We start from the raw sequence: 19,290 nt of genomic DNA on the forward strand, positions 1-19,290 counted from the left end.
AAAGCAAGTAAAGACCGGATTCTGGTACACCTCCATTGATTAGCGAGTAGACACAGAAGGAATGAAAGAACCGGTTCTTATACACCCAGGGAGGTCCACACTGTCTTCTGACAAGTGTGTTCGGTGGAAGATTCAGTCCAAAGTGGACACAGTGCTATTACGACAGCAGGAAGAGCTCATTTTTAGGCAGAACGCTTTGTGAATGAGGGAGCCAGGACCAAACATCAATAGAGTGGACTTCCTGTGTTGCCCCAAAGGTACCAGGTGGCTGGGCTTCCTGCGAGGGTCATGGTAGTTCCACCACTCTTGTTCAACGTCACTCATTTTATCATTGAAAAATTATTGTCATTATACTAATTTATTATATAAATTATGCTAAATCATGATATAATTTATAATATCACTATGCTAACTTAAGAATCCACCTCTAGACTATAAACTCCCGTGTGGTGTCATTCCAAAACTAAGCATTTCTAACGCGTGGGTTTCTGAAAAGGGGACTTTTTAAATGCTGCCTGACCACCTGTAGGGCGTAGAATAAAATGAATTTAACATGTGAATACATCCCATTGTTCACAAAGAGAATAAAACACCAAACCTTAATCTTACTGAAAAGCAAATCAATCCAACATCTTACGCAGAAAATTTTTCATCTATTCTGAGCCTTTGAACGTACCACAAAAATAGGATCATTGGCAGCAGAATGTGGCAAAGCGCTGGTCCCGTTCAAGAAGGAATGAACCAAGTTATGGAGGCTCATCACTTGAGAGTCCAGGATGCCGTTTGCTTTATCAAAGCCTTCCAGGGCATTCCTGAGAGAAAATCAGCATGTCAGCGACAACAGTTACAACTGATAAAGGTCTCTTTTTATTGTTTCTAGCCTAAATATCAGTCTTCTGACTTGCGATGGGGTAGGGACATGGGAAGCTCTGTCATAGCTAATTAAATTAGTCCCAACAGGAGCGCCTGGGTGGCACAGTGCTTAAGCGTCTGCCTTGGGCTCAGGGCGTGATCCCGGCGTTATGGGATCGAGCCCCACATCAGGCTCCTCCGCTGGGACCCTGCTTCTTCCTCTCCCACTCCCCCTGCTTGTGTTCCCTCTCTTGCTGGCTGTCTCTATCTCTGTCGAATAAATAAATAAAATCTTAAAAAAAAAAATAGTCCCAACGAATTAGTCCTAACAAATTAGTCCCAACGTTTAATGACGATCTTCTATCAAGGGAGGGAACTCTTAATCAATGCTACTTCTGCACCGGCTCAGGTGGGTTTTTATATACCGTATGACAATTCTTTACCTTCCTATCTGTCTCCCATGCCAGACTAGGAAGTCCTAGAGGACACAGACTGTGTTTTCTCCAGATTTTTATTGCCCGAGCTCAGTACCATGCCCAGCACAGGGTCTGTGATCAGAAATATTTTCTGAATTAACATATAATCTTATATTCCCATTTCTCAACCAAATAGACCTCCAGGTTGACTGTAATATATTCAGCTTTCTAAATGTATCCCCAAATTCCTCTCATCCTTGTCTTCTTCTCCTCCCCATTTTTAGGAAATGCAAATTGTCCTTATCCTAACTAAGTGATCCTCAAATTTGAGCATACATGGGAATCACTGGAAAGAAACAAGTATTTCGTGCCCCAGTCTCAGAGTTTCTGATCAGGAAGTGTGGGCCGGGTCTTTACAGTCTGTGTTTCTAACCAGCTCCCAAGCGATGCCAATTGCAGTGGTCTGGGCCCCACACTTCGATAACCACTCCCTTAACTCAAATCTGTAAAGATTGCGCTCCATGTCAATAGCATTTTTACTACCGTGAAAAGTAAACAGATACTCCTTTTCAAACAATCTTAAATGTCAGCCTTTATATGACCTTTGACACTACCCTGAGAGCTGTGTCCAACCCCATGCAGACTCTGAGCTCGGCTGCACTTGGCAAAACCTCTCCATTTTTCAGTTTACCACACCTCTGCCCCAAATAACCCATCAGATATATAATTCACACTCAGTTAGGAGAGAGAGTCTCTGGTTTGGGGGAAGACCATGAATCTATCCACCGTGTCTTTTTGGAGCCCCATTCATCTTTGTTTAAAATCTTATTTATTTCCTTACTTATTTCTCACAATTCTTAAAGTCTTTTTAGGGGGAGAGAATTATTAGTTGGCCTTTAAATTTCAAGTATTGTAACATCATTGCTGTGCTGTAACTTGAGTTGCCTTTGGTCTGTAATACTCCTCTGAGATCTCAGACTTCAATATTAAGGTCTATGGCTGATACATTTAAAAGAAAAGAAAAAGAGCATGAGAAAATATTTTTTAAATACTCTTATTTAATGAAGTACGCTGGTTCTGAACACTATGCCTTTACAGGCCACGATTAGAAATACAAAAGATGGGGGCGCCTGGGTGGCACAGCGGTTAAGCGTCTGCCTTCGGCTCAGGGCGTGATCCCGGCGTTATGGGATCGAGCCCCACATCAGGCTCTTCTGCTATGAGCCTGCTTCTTCCTCTCCCACTCCCCCTGCTTGTGTTCCCTCTCTTGCTGGCTGTCTCTATCTCTGTCGAATAAATAAATTTAAAAAAATATATTAAAAAAAAAGAAATACAAATGGTGATTTTGAGCAGCTACGTTAGAAACTATTAAAACGACACTATCCATTGTAGTGGGTGGACAATGACTCCCTAACACTGATTCCTTGTTACCCTTACTTGTCAAGCCTTCTGCATGACTCAACTTTGTACACGGCTCCCAACACCCAGATGTCCTTCCAGTTCATCACAGCCAGAGGCGTGAAAATCTTAAAGTATTTTAAAATGCCATCTAACAGGGCACCAACCTGAAGCTGAAGGTCGAGTTCTGGAAGAAAGGGGGGCTGTCAAACTTCTTGAGAGACAGACAATCTTGTATGTCTTTTAAAGTTGGCAATTTCTCACTGTTTAGTCCCACTTGATTTCTTCTTAAGAGACCTTCGTAGGTCCCATTACAGAGGGTGACCCGGCGGTTGTAGTCATCTAGGCTAAGGGTTGTAAGGAGAGTAAAAATGGCATGTTTTAATTTGGATAAGTATCATAACTTTGGGCCAAGCAAACCAATCAAAATCTTAGTCATGATAAAATCTTATTGCAGTTACCCACGCCAGCATGCTGGAGAGCACTGTCCAGAAGGCTGTAGGAAAAGCCTGGGGTGCAGGAGAGGGAATTCCTGCTAGACTGGCCTACACCCCCACAAACACATACACACCCAGACTAGGGGTGCGTTCAAGGAAACTCAACAAAGACTCGGGGCAGGGGAGCTAGAGCCTTTGGGTTAAAAACAGGCGGATTTGGAGGAAACAGATAAATAAAGGAAGGGAGGGGGTGCCTGGGTGCCTCTATAGGTTGAGCGGCTGCCTTTGGCTCAGGTCATGATCCCGGGGTCCTGGGATCGAGCCCCACATTGGGCTCCCTGCTCAGCCAGGAGCCTGCTTCTCCCTCTCCCCCTGCCCCTCCCCCTGCTTGTGCTCTCTCTCGCAAATAAATAAATAAAACCATTAAAAACTAAATAAATAAATAATAAAGGAAGGCGGAAGAGCCTCTTGGGGAATCTTTTTTTGAGACGTGTACCGGAAAAAAGAAACAAATGTAAGGAATCACTGAGGACAGGATTCTCCATGGGCTGCAGGCTGCCCATTTGCTTATGATATGTTCCTCAGTACCTCAGAGATCATTCTCCCCTGCCCCATTTCCCTGCCCCTCTCAGCTCACCATCACCCTATGGTCCAGCCATACCGGACTGTTTCCAGAGACTTGTCCAGTTTCATACATGGTGTTCCCTTCATCTAGGACACACTCACCACCCTCCCCTCCATCTGCTTGAGGACTGCGCCTCTGCCTCTTAGAGACTTCCCCTGACGCTCTCCTTGGCTTTGCACTTAACATCTATCATGATACTTTTCACATCGTGTTGTAATTTGTTTACGAGCAATCTGCCTTTGTAAATATAAAACGATATCCAAAAGGGAAGCTCTATTGTATTCGTCCTTGTATTCTCAGTACTATTACACTGCTTGGAATAGGATCGGTACTTAAGAAATGTTTGGTTGAATGCAGAAACTACTTCTACTTTTAAAACAGTTGATCTAGAAATGATAACCAAGCCCATTCGATTCACAAGTGTGATTTCCAGACCTCTGCTTTTTTTAAATAAAAGTGCTCAGATTTTTTTTGAAATCCCACTTCCCTCAGGAAAACCAATTTCAGAAACATGTAAAAAGAACCCAGCCTGCATTAGAAACAGAAATACAAAGTGCCTCTCCATCTCTCAGACGGAGGAAAATATGGTCTCTGGATTTCCATTGCAGGTACACCATCATTACCTATCACAGACGATTTCCCAGCTGGAGAATCTTGAGTTCTGACTAATTAGAGTTGGATCATCTTGTCTTGCTGCCCCAAGCAGCTGGTCCGTACACACGTCACAGTCGTTCCTCCCAGTGGCAAAGTTCCAGTAGGGCAAAGCAAAGGACTCATTGCCGATGAGTTGCTAAAAGCAAAGGGCGTACCTAGTTATTTAACTCATAATATCAGATACAACAAGAAAGCATATAAAGCAAAGACTGAGATGGGTCTTGACCAAACGCAAAATTAAAAATACCGAATGCATAGTTTCAACCAACCTGGAGATCCCTTTCCAGCCACAGCAAATGGTACCGATGCCAGGTCACGAAGGCAGGTCCTTGGTGTGAGAAGTCGATGGCCTTGTATGGGCGCCCTGGTCCTAAAGCAATTGGGAAACATATTAAAACTCATGGAATAGAATTTTTTTTAATAAGAATCCTTACCCCAGTGGAATGTGTCTGCAGAGCCAGTAAGACCATGCTGTTCTAATTGAAAAAAAAAAAAATTGTTTTTGTCATTTATCGCTCTGAAAGCAACAACAGCAACAACAAAACAATTTCAGAAGCAAACTAGCATTTCTAGAGTAAATTCTCCATCTCTCGGAAGTTTGATTGTCAACAGAGATCCAGACACATTCAGGTCATTTCAGCTTTGAGAGTCCGGGTCAAATATTTAATTTTTAAGTAACATTTTATTAAGATGAAATAAGAGTATCGGAAGGATTAGATCATTAGGACCTCAATGAAATGTATTTTCCAAAGACATTTTCTAACCTACTCCCTACAAATGCACTCATTTACAAGGGAGGGATTAATTAATAATAAAGTAACTTGGACGGCTCATCGTCCTAATTCAGGCATTTATGTCACCAAAAAGAACTTCCATGGATTTTGCCTCCCCCATCCATCAGTTACAACCACCAGCTGACAAGCATGGTCGCCAGGACTAGAAGAGAGAAAAATACATTCAAACCAATTTGGCTGGCCACTGGAACCGCCAATTTCAGTGAAAAGCTCTGGGCAATTTAATGACCCCCTTACTGCCCATTCCATCCTTCTTCCCCTTTCGTAAAAGCTTTTGATGGTTATGTAGAAACTTTAGCTAACTTTAGTTCTCTTTCAAAGTACCTATAATAACTTCAGAGAGCTGAACAGACACGAATATAAATTTAATTTCCTAGGTATGACCAGAAACTATAGTCTTCTTTCCCTCTTGGGATACAACCCTCTCATAAAGCAAAAATTCCTCCAAGTGATGACAGGAAAACTGTAAAGGTTTATAGCCAGAAGAGTCCCCTTATCTATCGAGAAAGAAAGACAGATGCTTAGCGGAGAGGCACGATTTTTAAGGACTCACGCTGAGGAAAGACATGCTATCACTCGCTGAGGGCTACGCAGACCTTTTTAAATGTTTTAATTCAGAACAAAGCTTAATGTTCCCCAAATGAACTGATGGGGTGAGACCAAGCAAGGGGGAGCCAGTGATAAACACAAGGACAGACAATTCCAATGAGAATCTGACTATTCAAAGGGAGCTTGACGTCTTCATTCACCCTGACCCCAACAAGGGGCCCCAAAGGTGGGGATAAGAGGTACAGCCATACGCAGAGTAGAACCAGGAACGGACTCACATCCCCCTAGAGCGAGCGGACGTCGGTGTATTCACTGGCTGAGAAATATCCAAGGGTGTAGCTAGTCCTACTAGATTAATGAAGTTCTTTTTTTTTTTTTTAAGATTTTATTTATTTATTTGACAGAGATAGAGACAGCCAGCGAGAGAGGGAACACAAGCAGGGGGAGTGGGAGAGGAAGAAGCAGGCTCATAGCGGAGGAGCCTGATGTGGGGCTCAATCCCATAACGCCGGGATCACGCCCTGAGCCCAAGGCAGACGCTTAACCACTGTGCCACCCAGGCGCCCCTAGATTAATGAAGTTCTTAACAAACAACTCCCATTCTCAGTCTTACACAGGCCCCGATGTGCAGAATCTAGAAAGGGCAGGGCACCATTTTCCCAGGCATCCACTGTAACGGTTCAAAGGGCTAATTCAGGAGGAACTCTCCATCGCCGGAGCAGCTCATGCTCTTCCTTGACAATCCAACTCCGAACAAACCTGAGGATCCCGGCAGCATTGCACCATGTTACAGGCTCCGTGAATGAGGACCCAGAAGTCTACAGACTAACCCAGGCGGGTTTAACGAGATACGCTCTCCACACAAACACTCTAATTCTGCACCAAGAAGTTTCATGTGCTCTAGCACGTGTTCGGTTAATTCCTCTAATCTGAGGGGAAATGTCAGGAAGGGCTACATGTTTTCTTCTGGAATCAAAAGGAATTTGCCTCCGCTTCACCAACTCTTACCTTTGAAGATTAATAGCTTCATAGAGCAGAGTTTAGACTTTGAACCCAAAATGCCAACGACAGGAGAAAACATATCCCCAAATGTCAGCCCATGTACGGGTAGAAAGTGCTCCATCCCAGCTTACGGGTAGAAAGTGCTCCATCCCAGCTTACGGGTAGAAAGTGCTCCATCCCAGCTTTCGGCGGCATTTGATAAACCTCCGACTTCATAAGCCTAACCCTTCCTGGGGTTGCTCTCTTGTTAATTAACTTGCCCGAAATTACTTCTGCACCCATCCCCCCACGGCCCCAAACGATAATAATATACCCTCGGCTAAGGAAAAAGCCCACCTAATAATGTATCTCTAACGGAGTAGTAATGAAGCCACACAAAGAAATCATAAATGCTGCAGTTGGCGATCTGGGGCTGGGTCCCGTTGGGCCCCAGCAGGCCGAGCCAGTGCTGGGTGGTGATCACGTAGTCGGGGTGTGTCGTGTTCTTGGCCAGGTCTAAGGCGTCCAGGAACTGCTCCCTCTCCTGAGCAGTCAACGAATGGATATTTTTCCGGATAACCGGGGCTTTCCTCTGATTGCAGTCGTGGCCGGTCCAGCCAAACTTGCAGCCTCCACAGTTGTAGCCCGCGAAATGTCCTAGTTTATGTATAAAAGAAAAAAAAAGGGAGGGGGAGATGGAAGAGGGAGTCAGTGTATGTAACTTGGAAGACGTGTCTGAATTTGAATTCTGGGATAGAATGGAGGAGAAGATGAAGGTGTTTACAAGAAGGCAAAGAAAGCAACTTTCCTTCCCTTATTCTCCTCTTGAAATGTTGGCATTTCCGAGTGAACAGAGTACTAGAGTTCCTTAGAAATACTCCCAGCAAAGACACAATATGAAAGGTATCACAAGCTGTCATGGGTGGACCGCGTCCCTTCAAAATTCATGTGTTGAAGTCTAACCCCCAGTTCCTCAGTATATGACTGTATTGGGAGCTGAGGTCTTCAAAGAGGTAACGAAGTTAAAAATGGGGTCATTAGGTGGTCCCCCAATCCAATATGACTGGTGTCCTTTCAAGAGGAGGAAATTTGGACACTAGCAGTCACAGGGGAAAGACGGTGAAAAGACCAAGGGAGAAGACAGCCACCGAGAAAGCAAAAGAGGGGGCTCAGAAGCATCCAAACCCGCGGACACCTCGGCCTGGGACTTCAGGCTTCCAGAACTGGGGGAGAACAAGTTTCTCTTTCCTCCCTCCACCCCCACCCCCTGGCTGCACAGCATTCTTGGCTGGCCATGCTGCTGAGCCCTGCTATCCTGTGGCACGTGCAACAGGACCCACACAGAGGGAGGGGTTCACTGATTTAGAGAAGTAAGAGAATATACACCCAGCTCAAAGTGGAACCGAAATAAATAAGCTGATTTCCGGGAATTTAGGTGAAATCTAACATTACAAAAGCTGGTTTATTTCGCAAAGGAGACAGAGGTAAGATAAAAAATCAATGGAGGCTGGCGGGTCATAAAGGTGAATTAGCTGCCACGGTATCACGAAGTGCAAATCACCGCAGGGCTCCTCGGCTCTGGCACAAATGTCCCTGCTTTATCAACCCAGGGAAGGAGTACCGGTCAAAGGAACCAAGCATCTTCCTGATTAGCATCTAAAGTGCAAATTATTTCAGCTTGTCCTGGACTTTTCCCTTTTTAGTCTTGATTACTACTTTTGGTATGACCCGCACCTCATTCCCTAGGTGGTGATAAATTAAAGAGTAAACATTTAAATATTATCGGAGCAAAAAGTTGAAGCAAAAGGGGATAGTAATGCTCATCTCCCAGAGGATTAGAGGGGTTACATAAAGCATTAATGGGGGAGACCAACTCTGCTCTCTTCCCCTCCCCCTCCTCCCCTCCTCCCTTCCTCCTTCCTGCTTTCCCCCTCTTCCTCCTCCTCCTCCCCTAACCCCTTGTCCCTTCCTCCCTCCCCCTTCCCCATCCTCCTCCCCCTTCTCTCCTCCTTTCCCTACCTGTACTCCTCTCCTACTCCCCTGCCTCCCTCCCCTGCCTTCCCCTCCCCCTCCACCTCCTCCCAGACCTTCTTACTGGCTCTCACTTCAGCCCATAGCACTTTTCCCTCATCATCTCCTTGAATGCTCTTTGCCCGGGTTACCTACTCCTGTTTTCAGCCTCACGATGGGTGGTCTACAAGGTCATCCTTGACTCTGACAAGGTCAGATGCCCCTACCCTGAGCTCTCCGGGCACCTCATATGCCCCCTCCGTTGGATTTATCACACCAACAGTAATTATCTACTTGTCTCAGATACAGGCAAGTGGAAGGTAGTTATCTTACTGCCTAGGCCTGTGCTTGGCCTTATACAAAATGAATATTTGTTGAATGAATAAAAGAAATATAAAACCAAGTCACTTGTGCACTTTAAAAATCGTACACTTTCATGTGTAGTCATACCTCGATACAGCTGAAAATTTTTTTTGAAAAATTAACTAAAAACAAAGAAGTGTAAAGCATGTGGTAGATAATGCAAGAAACATAAAATTCCTTCTGCCTCTTTCTCCCTAACCTTGTGGATTAGAAGGAAAAACAGGCCCTGTAAATAGTTTTGATAAACTGTAAATACCAAAGCAGAGGTAAGCAAAAAATACTGTGACCATAGTAGAGAGAGGATTATTTGAATTTCTACAGACAAAGAAAATTTTACAATAGCATGAAACAAAATGATTAGCATTTGTATTATGTAAACAAAAATGCACAGGCCTCCTTTTCTATTAACCCAGTGGATTTTTGTGATGGTTAAAGAAAATGTCATTAAACATATCATGAGTAGGAAGAATTTTTCTTAAGGTAATTTATTTGGGTTCTATGCTCCTCATAACATATAAAATATCCTGGGGCGCCTGGGTGGCACAGCGGTTAAGCGTCTGCCTTCGGCTCAGCGCATGATCCCGTCATTATGGGATCGAGCCCCACATCAGGCTCCTCCGCTAGGAGCCTGCTTCTTCCTCTCCCACTCCCCCTGCTTGTGTTCCCTCTCTCGCTGGCTGTCTCTATCTCGTCAAATAAATAAATAAATAAAATCTTAAAAAAAAACAAAACATATAAAATATCCTAACTATCCTCACACAGCTCAGTTATCTGCAGCTGACTGTGTTTTAACACCCGATGAGAATGTAAGTAAAAAATACTTAAAAGGAAAAAATTCTGCTAGTCCCAAGACTGAAACATGTTTGGAATAGTTTCAGTTAAACATTAAAATTTACATTGATTACTAGAGTGAAACTATTAAGTACAAATTATTTATAAATATTTATTGAGCAACTACTATAGTACCAGATACTATACATCAAATCCAGAGTTATTTTCCCCCAGGGAACCTGCTAAAATTGCATCTCTGTTTCAAAGCACCTTTGATTAAAACATATCATCTTCTCTGGCAGTTTTTACAGGAATAGAATATTTTTTGAAGAGCGAATGAAAAACTACATCCAAAGAATACTAAATACCCAAACTTCCAGCCATTTACCTAGAGCCAGATGACTGGAGGTGGTTATAAAGCTGCAGCTTTGCATTAAGAGAGTGAGTCTCTCTTTCAAAATGCTGAAGAATAGCACACCTCAATTTTATCATAAGCGACTTAATACATTTCTACATTTATTTTTTTTTTAAGATTTTATTTATTCGACAGAGATAGAGACAGCCAGCGAGAGAGGGAACACAAGCAGGGGGAGTGGGAGAGGAAGAAGCAGGCTCCTAGCGGAGGAGCCTGATGTGGGGCTCGATCCCATAACGCCTGGATCACGCCCTGAGCCGAAGGCAGACGCTTAACCGCTGTGCCACCCAGGCGCCCCACATTTCTACATTTAAATGCATAAAACTTGTCTCTGAATTTTGTTGAAATTGAGTAATTCATAACTTATGCCATGACTTTTAATATTCCTTCACTTCCTTTACCACAATTATTTTTGATTGCTAGAAACAAAATGATCGATAACTAATTATCTCCCTCATCTGTTTATTCAACAGATAATTTATTAACACCTACTGCGTAAAGGGCAGTCAAAACTCAGCCCGCCTCCCTCTGTGCTCCCGCTTGTTATGTTCAGAGAAGTTGCCATGCTTTATAACCCTGAACTTCACGTCTCCAAATCCGTCATAATGGGATAAGAGTTCTACTTCACAGAGTTCTTATGGAAAATAAGCAGGTTAGTATATTAAGCACTTAGAATAGTGTCTGGTACCTAGTCAGCCCTATGTCAAGTGCTGTTATTATTACTAGATACCACTTAGAAGCAGTATTGTATTTGTTTTCATGCTGTCTTCCTCATCCACTATACTGTGGACACCTTAAAAATCATATTGTGTGCCCCCCCCTTTGGACCTGAAGGGCCTAGCATCACTGGTGCTAAATAACGTCAGTCGGGTGGGTGATAAATGAATCCATGAATGCTGGAATAAAAGGCATGAGGTGCTAGGAGATACAGGTAGACATAAGGCACAGTGTCTTCATCCAGGAGATGAAGGCCGTGTGTGCAATGAGCCCCCGACACCAAGTCTAACCGTGGGGAAAAGTGAAAACAGAGGAATAAACCAAGCACCACAGAAGACAAAAGACAAAATGATTAATTCTGACTCAGAAGACCAGAGCTGCTCCATAATTACGTTGAGCAAAGACATTTCTTTTATTTGCCCCTGAAAAGCAACGTAGAAGGACCAAGAAGAAAGAATTGGGGTGGGGAAGGAGGCAAAATGGGGGAAGGGGATTAAGAAGTACGAACTTCAAGTTACAAAATACATAAGTCGTGGGGACGTAATGGACGACATGAGGAATATAGTCAACGTTATCGGGTAGGAACTTCTACGCGGCGTATACAATGTCGGACGTCTGTGTTGCACATCTGAAACTAAGATAATATCCTATATCGATTATACCCCAATAAATTAAAAAAAAAGAAAGCATTTGTCTGCATGTGAGCTCACCTATGACCCAGAAATGTAAAATAATCCCTTTTCCGGGATCTGTCCAAAAGCTCTGCAGTCAGGCCCCTTTTATCTTTGGAGCTTCTAAACATGGTCCAAAGAATTCATGAAAATGCTGCTGACAACGGAAAAGTGCCACAACATGGAAGCCCAGCACACAAATGCTTGTTTCTCTAATTTAGATTCCCTGCTGGTTCCCTTCATCAACTTAACCTGAGTTCATTTATTCCCGTAATCTACCAATAACAGCACCAAAAAATACAAGATGGGCCTCTTAGAAGAGATGGCATTTTCTTACTGGAAAATGGAGAGAGAAAGAAAACTAAAGGATCCCGAGATACCGATCTATCTACTATTGAGTATGTCCTTGGGCAAAAATTTAAATTTAAAAAGACAAGGTCATAAACGTACTTAGGACTTGGACAGCAATGGAAAAGGGAGTGAGAACGATCAAGCCGGGCACGTTCCTACATGAACTGCACCAGCTCAACCTCAGAAAGCTATTAGACTAAATAAGCCTGAAGACCACCGATTAGTGAATTTACAGGGAGCTCTAAATAGCCTATTCCTTTTAATTAGAGATTCTATTATTTTAATAACAATACTTTATACTCACAGAGAGCCTTTCATCTACAGAGCTCAAAAAGATTTTACAAGTGCGGTTTCATCATTATCCCCATTTCAGAGATTGGAAAAATGGAGGCACTTAGTCACTTGTACAAACAAGAAGTTCTCTGACAACTGTTCAAAAACTATGTGGTCTGCACGTTTTCCAAAAGTCCAAAAACACAGCTGCAACTGGTATGTTCTCAGAAACGCCAGTTGGCAAGTCAGACGTAAAAGGCGAAGAGCTAATGCCAAAGTCTCCTGAAATTCAGCTCTTCATGACAATTAAGGTCGGTAGGTTTAGGGTTTCAATTTTATCCCCCCAGAGAATAGAGAAGTTCTCTCCAGAGGATTTGAGCACATCAATTAGGGGGGTTTCCCTTCCAGAGTTTGTTTTTATTTCTCTTTGTTAGGCTAATATCTTTTACCACTTCAAGCTCATGAAGACTATAGAGTTATTTTATTTTATTTTATTTTATTTTATTTTATTTTATTTTATTATTTTATTTTATTTTATTTTATTGTAGTTGGAACACTTAACATGAGATCTATCCCCTTAACACATTTTCAAGTGTACAAGACATTATCGTTGACTCTAGGTGCAATGTTGTACATTAGCTCTTGTGAGCTCATTCATCTTGCCTAACTGAAACTTTCTGTGCACTGATTACTAACTCTCTCTGTCTCACTCCCCTGGCCCCTGGTAACTAGCATTCCACTCTTCAATTCTATGAATTTGATTTCAGTTCATATAAGTAGAATCCTGCCCTATTTGTCTCTCTGTGACTGACGTATCTCCTTAGTATAATGCCGCTTAGGTTCATCCATGTTGTCACATACTGTACGATTTCCTCCTTTTCTTTAAGGCTGAATAGTATGCAGTTAGATGTATATACCACTTGGCTCAAATGTGGAGAAACTGGAACCCTTGTGCACTGTTGGTGGAATTGCAAAATGACACAGCCACTATGGAAAAACACAATATGGATCTTCCTCAAAAATTAAAAATAGAATGACCATATGATCCAGCAATTCCACTTCTGGATATTTGTCCAAAAGAACTGAAATCAGGATCTCATAGAGATATTAGCATTCCCATGTTTATGGCAGCACTATTCCCAAGAGCCAAGATGCAGAAACAATCTAAATGTCCATGGATAGATAAATGGCCTATTTATTTTTCCATTGCACTAACAAAGTTCAGGGTCATCAATAGTCTGGTTTCCAGAAGCTAAACTACATCTCTTCCTTAATAAATTTTGGGTGACCTTGAAGAATCCTAGGAACCCTATTCGCAAAAAAATTGTGAGGATAACAGAGAGGAGGGCTTTTGCATTTAGGTTTTGGGATCAGGTTTAAATTCTGAAGACTGCTTCCCAAACCATGAAAAGCTACCCTTGGGAGACAATCAACTCACTCTTTGGGGGAGAATAAGCTGAATGAAGGTCCTATGTCTTCCTTTGGGACACATGACACATCACAGAATGGTGATTACTGTTTATAATAATTTGGTTTCCAGCTCAGCCACTAGGACTTGGTCTGATGCCCTGAGACTCAAAGAATAAGACCATTTAGCCAATATAAGTGGAGCCATCCAGAGTTGGTATGGAAAGAGCGATGGTCCTGAATGAGTCTACACAGATCAAATCATGGAGGAGGGGAGGAGAGCCATAGGCTGGCAGTTGGTCTCAGGAGCAGCCATGGCCTTGACAATGGCTGGCAATGGAAACCATAGACACGGAGAAAGCTCTGTTCCTTGAACTGGCCTACAGACATGTGATGTCTTTAACAGTCTGGACTCACAGGCCAAACCCTCTTTCTGACCCATTGCCTCCTAGGTGTATGTCCATCCTCCTCAGAGCAGGGAATCCCTTTTTAGGTAAGGAAGTAGGTCACTGTGACCCTAACATCCTGTCACTTCTGGAGGAATATTTATAGGGCTGCCTTCTGGAAAGGGAGATTATAATGATCCCTCTATTCTACCATTCTCTGTTCTCTTCATCTTCACCTTTGAAAAACAAAAGAAAACCAAACAAACTTGCTAACCAGGTCAAAAATATTAAGTAGATGATGATAAGAAGAGGTAAGAGTCACAACTGATTTTTTAATAGCTTCTGCCCCAGGATTCCATAAATGGAGATGCTCAACCGTTGTAAGTGGTAGCACTCTATCATTGATTTGGCTAAGTTCTAGAAGAATTTTTGAGTCATAGACAAAGAAGTTACTGCGTAGAGTGGTTTCAATCACACAGGTAATATGAAACCTGCTGGTACTCAGACAAAAGCCAGGAGAATCCATGAGATAATATCTCTAGAAGAAAATGTTCAATTAGCTCAGAAAGAAAATGGATAGGGGCGCCTGGGTGGCGCAGTCGTTAAGCGTCTGCCTTGGGCTCAGGGCGTGATCCCGGCGTTCTGGGATCGAGCCCCATGTCGGGCTCTTCCGCTGGGAGCCTGCTTCTTCCTCTCCCATTCCTCCTGCTTGTGTTCCCTCTCTCGAAGGCTGTCTCTCTCTCTTCAAATAAATAAAAATAAAATCTTTAAAAAAAAAAAAGAAAGAAAGAAAGAAAATGGATAGTATATGTTCAGGATTTGTCACAACGAATACCCAACACAAAACTAACAGTTCCTTTGAGTCTCAGAATTAACAATATGACCACAAAACGATTATATGGTCAGAATTTTTTACAAGTTCACAAAAACTAACATCCCTATATCGACATCACAGTCCTTTGTACATTTCCTTAGTTTACCTTTTAATATCCCTACACAGCCTAATCACCTGCATTCCCTATGTGCCGGCATCACATGAGAACAAAAGCAAAAAAATAATAATAATATTAATTTAAAAAGGAAAACTTGGTATGCAGCTGGCTGCCGTAGAACAGCGGCCAAGGGCTTTGCTAAAGTTGCCGCATGTGTTTTCTGTGCTTCAAATGCCCTGCCAGCCTTTGAGTGTTTATCACCGCTGTGCATAGCCGCTGAACACAGGCGCTACTGGAGAGGATTTGAGAAGGCTCAGAAGAGCTGGAGGCATAAGAAATGCACAGAGATTTCAAAGAAATGAGTCATAAGAGAGACCAAAGTCTGAAAGAGGGACACCAAGCAAATGTCGAAATGCCCACATCCAAACCAGGCAAGAGCAGAAAAAACCATGGTTATCTTAGGACTCTCCCTCCCCAGCTCGCAGGAACTCTGTCCCACCACACAGCCCTCCGACTGTGGCAAAGTGACAACCCAGCCCTAACCTTAACTAGCAAGATGTACTCTGCCTGAGACCCGTTCCAAACATGAGAAACGCTGAGGCTAAGACCGTCGAACGCCTGCCTTGGACGCCTGTCTTCTAGATGCCAAGGCTACCCACCCCACCCCCCACAAGTGCAAACCCATTTCAGAAGGGGAGGCCACCGAATCCATCTTGAAAGGACTTGCTCTGAGCTTCAAAGCTGACTCTGGAGCTCGTTAGCTTCCCCCCTCCAACAAACAAGCCAATGGCATGTTGGCATGAGTTCACATAACCATGTAATATTCATTTGGTTTCCATAACTAGATGTGCAAGAGGGTGTGAAAAATATAACCAAGACAGCAGCCTGACTCAGTTCGCTGCCTGTGAAAAACAAACTTGGTTGGCCATTTAAAGCCTAGTCTAACAGTTTTAAGAGTCTCAGCTCTTCCTAACAAGGGGCTCGTTTCCCAGCTGGGGCCTCCCCACCTGGCTCAGGGCACGGCCGGGTCTGCCCGCCTCCCTCACCTGTGCATCGGCAGGTCCGGTGGAAGAACTTCCTTGGCCAACCTTCTCGGTCATCCTGGTTCCGTAGGACGTAAGGACCGCTCCAGGGCCTGGTGTCAGCTTGCACCTCCGTGCACTGGCCCCGGCCCTCGCGGGAGCCACAGACATTGTCGGGCTCCAGACCCAGCGACGGGCAGCACTCCTTGGTCATCAGGCTGTCCACCGTCATGCAGATCCGGGGGAACTGCGCACGGGCTCCGGGCAGGATTCCACAGCCCAGGCAGCCGAGCACAAGCCCCCACCCGAGAGGGCTCATGGCTTTCTCTGCAGGAGGACTCCCTCTTGCTTTCCACTCCCTGATTCTACCCTGCCTTTCTCCTGGTCTTCCGCTCTTGATCTCTTGAGCGTTCGTTCGGTTGATTTTTGCTTTTGGGGGTGGGTGAGTTGATATTGTTTTGTTTTGCATTCTATTCCTCTCCTTTTTAAAAAATACTTGCAAAAATCGCAGAACCCACGTGAGTGCACGTGTGTGCAAGCACACGCACGGACTATTTTATGTGATTCAAACAACTAAAACAAATTTAATGCCATTAGAAGCGCCTCTAACAGCCAGATTTAATGAGGGTAGTGCTTCTCACCATCTTTCCCCCGTTAAATCAGGCTTTGTCTAATTGAGTTAATTTACGGGGTACTGCAGTCATACTACTTATTATACCGGTATTTCTAAACCCCTCCTTTCCTCCTTAGCCCATAACTTTAATTGCCTTGAACTCAGTTCAAAAGCCAAACACCGTGCTGCCTTTATTCTGTCTGGCTTGCCAAACCACGGGGCCTTGTGGGGTTTGTAAGGGCTGGGAGAAGCCATCATTAGGGGGATTAGTATTAGAGAAACCCTCATTGTTAGCACATGACCCACAGTGCATAATGAAGTACATACAGTTGCTGGCTTTGTTTCAAAAGGGCAAAATCATCTTCATTATCTGGGCTCATGTGCCCCAGCCAAGCTTGTGACCTCAGACTTCCCGGGGAGTCAACAGACGCAGTGAGCTCCTCGTTGTTATTAAAAGGCCTTTACAGACAAGCATGCATTGCTAACCACAATTCACTCCTGACTGCTCCCTGACGTGCTAGAAAGACCACTACAGGAGGTCACACAACTTCAGAAATAAAGAAACATTTATTTAGGGCTGACGTACAAGGAATTGCTTTGTTCCACAATTAAGGGCCCTCTTCCCTCCAAACGAGAACGTACTATTCTCCTATTCAGCACATTGAGGCCGTAGATTTTTTTTAATTATCCAAAGTGGCATGCCACCAGAAGTTCAAAATTACAATCGTCCGATTGTAAGGAAGGCGGTGGGACAACTGGGAGCAAGGTCTTGTGAGTGACATCTTTTGATTCATGTTAAAGTTAAGCGTTGTCAGGCTTCAGTTTAGAACACAATGCCCCCCACCCAGTGCTTCTGGGGGCAGCGCGGGGAGTGTCCTGGTCAGTAGCGACGGCTACTGTTAGAGCATCCGTTTACCCCTTCGTGGTGGAAACAGGACTGACTCAGCGCCATTAGAGTCTGTGTAGACAGCCGACGTGCTTCAGACCGTTTCCAAGAATATATTTGGGCATAAAGACAGAACGTTGCAAAGAAAATTCCTAAGGTTAAAAAAATGTTTGTATAGATGTTCCTCCCCCATGCACATCTGTGTCATCCCCATGATATTAAGTTGTCGTGACTCATTAAATGGCAGTTCTCATCTCTGTGCTCCTGCCAGCCGAGACCCAAGCCCACAGAGGCAAAATCTCTGAGAGTGTGGCCAGGCCAGGATTTGTAGTAGGTTCTCTAAGCCGTGTTGATGTGCGGCCACTGTTGAGAACCACAGGCTTAGAATAAAGCATGGTTCCAAAAGAAATGTTGGAATAGAGTCAACTGAAAGATTCGATGTGGGTTCATTTCCTCAATCACCATAAACTGAGTGGCTTAAAATAACAGAAATTAATCCTCTCGTAATTCTGAGGGCAGAAGTGCAAAATCAATCTGGGGGCTGCACTCCCTCTGAAGGCTGTTGGGGAGACTCCTTGCCTCTTCCACTTACCACTGGCTGCCACCATTGCTCCTTTTCCCTGGGTTGAAGCAGAGCCCTTCCAGTCTCTTCATAGTGACATGACCTCTCCTCCTCTATCTCTGTCTCTCCTCTGTGAGTCTCCTATTAGGACACTTGCCATCAGATGTAGAGCCCAGCTGGATAACCCATAATGGTCTCATCCTGACATTCGTAAGTCAGTTACCTCTGTAAAGACCCTCTTATCGAACAAGGTCACATTCACAGATTCTAGGCTATGAACATAATTTCTCAGAGGCCACTCTTCAACCCAGTATGTCATGGCTATGAAACTTAAATAATACCAGAATTGCAATATCTCAGAGTTGGGAGGGTATTTTGGAGCCCATTCATTCATGTGTACCTACTGATCCAGTTCATGCCAACCTTGTGCCACTTTTGGATCCCATTCTATGTGTTGTGAGGCCCTGGTTCTGTAATTATCAGATTTGACGTTCTTGGATAATGTCACTGACAGAGTCAAGAACTCTCATGTCAGAATGCCCCCAGGCCTAGCTCTTAGGATTGCTTTTCTTTCATAACAATGCTTGCTAGATAACTCACCAGGTCTGTGGCTTTAAATGTAGGCTCTCATGACTCCCCCAAATTATAACTCTGGCCCTGAGCTCAGCTGTGAGCCCCAGACTCATATATCTAACTTCCTACTTGACCTCTCACTTGGAGATCTAGACATTTCCCAATTAACATTTCAAAGTAAAGTTTTGCTCCAAATTTCTTCTCCATTAGTTTTCTTCATCTTAGTAAGGAGCACCACCACAATCCCATTAGTGCTCCTTGATTCTTCTTTTTCCCTCCTCCCCTGAATATGCTTCCCAGTGCACTTCGAGTAAAATCCAAGGTCTTTCCCATGCACTTATCAAAGCGAGGGCCACAGATCCACAAACACGTGTTCCTGGTCTACATCAGAATAAATACAATAAGGAGAGAAATTGAGATCAGCATTTAGAAACTCTCACGGCCAACTAGGCATTGGCACAATGTTTAAGCACACGATCAATGGACTCATCTCATTGAAGAGGAGTGTAGTTAGGGGGTTGTCAAACTTGCATGGACATGATCCGGTAGCATAAGCTACAGACTAATCACGTTGGATTGCATGTTGGCCTGTGGCTTAAAATTTTTTTTAATTATTTTTAAGTTCTTCACCA

The 19,290-nt window shown here is 43.7% G+C and overlaps 1 protein-coding gene across 1 annotated transcript in view; it reads right to left on the minus strand.

Moving 5' to 3' along the window:
• Positions 1-16,358, minus strand: part of DCT (dopachrome tautomerase) — a 32,017-nt gene extending 15,659 nt beyond the window's left edge. The window contains exons 1-6 of the mRNA XM_040620752.1: positions 16,049-16,358; positions 7,064-7,363; positions 4,652-4,752; positions 4,352-4,518; positions 2,834-3,013; positions 677-812 (exon numbers count right to left, since the gene is read on the minus strand). Coding sequence (XP_040476686.1) covers positions 677-812; positions 2,834-3,013; positions 4,352-4,518; positions 4,652-4,752; positions 7,064-7,363; positions 16,049-16,343 — 1,179 coding nt within the window. The 5' untranslated portion in view covers positions 16,344-16,358. The remainder of the gene's footprint in view (positions 1-676; positions 813-2,833; positions 3,014-4,351; positions 4,519-4,651; positions 4,753-7,063; positions 7,364-16,048) is intronic.
• Between the last annotated feature and the right edge of the window lie 2,932 nt (positions 16,359-19,290).

This window comes from Ursus maritimus, unplaced genomic scaffold, assembly GCF_017311325.1.
Source record: "Ursus maritimus isolate PB19 unplaced genomic scaffold, ASM1731132v1 scaffold_10, whole genome shotgun sequence".
Taxonomy (NCBI): domain Eukaryota; kingdom Metazoa; phylum Chordata; class Mammalia; order Carnivora; family Ursidae; genus Ursus; species Ursus maritimus.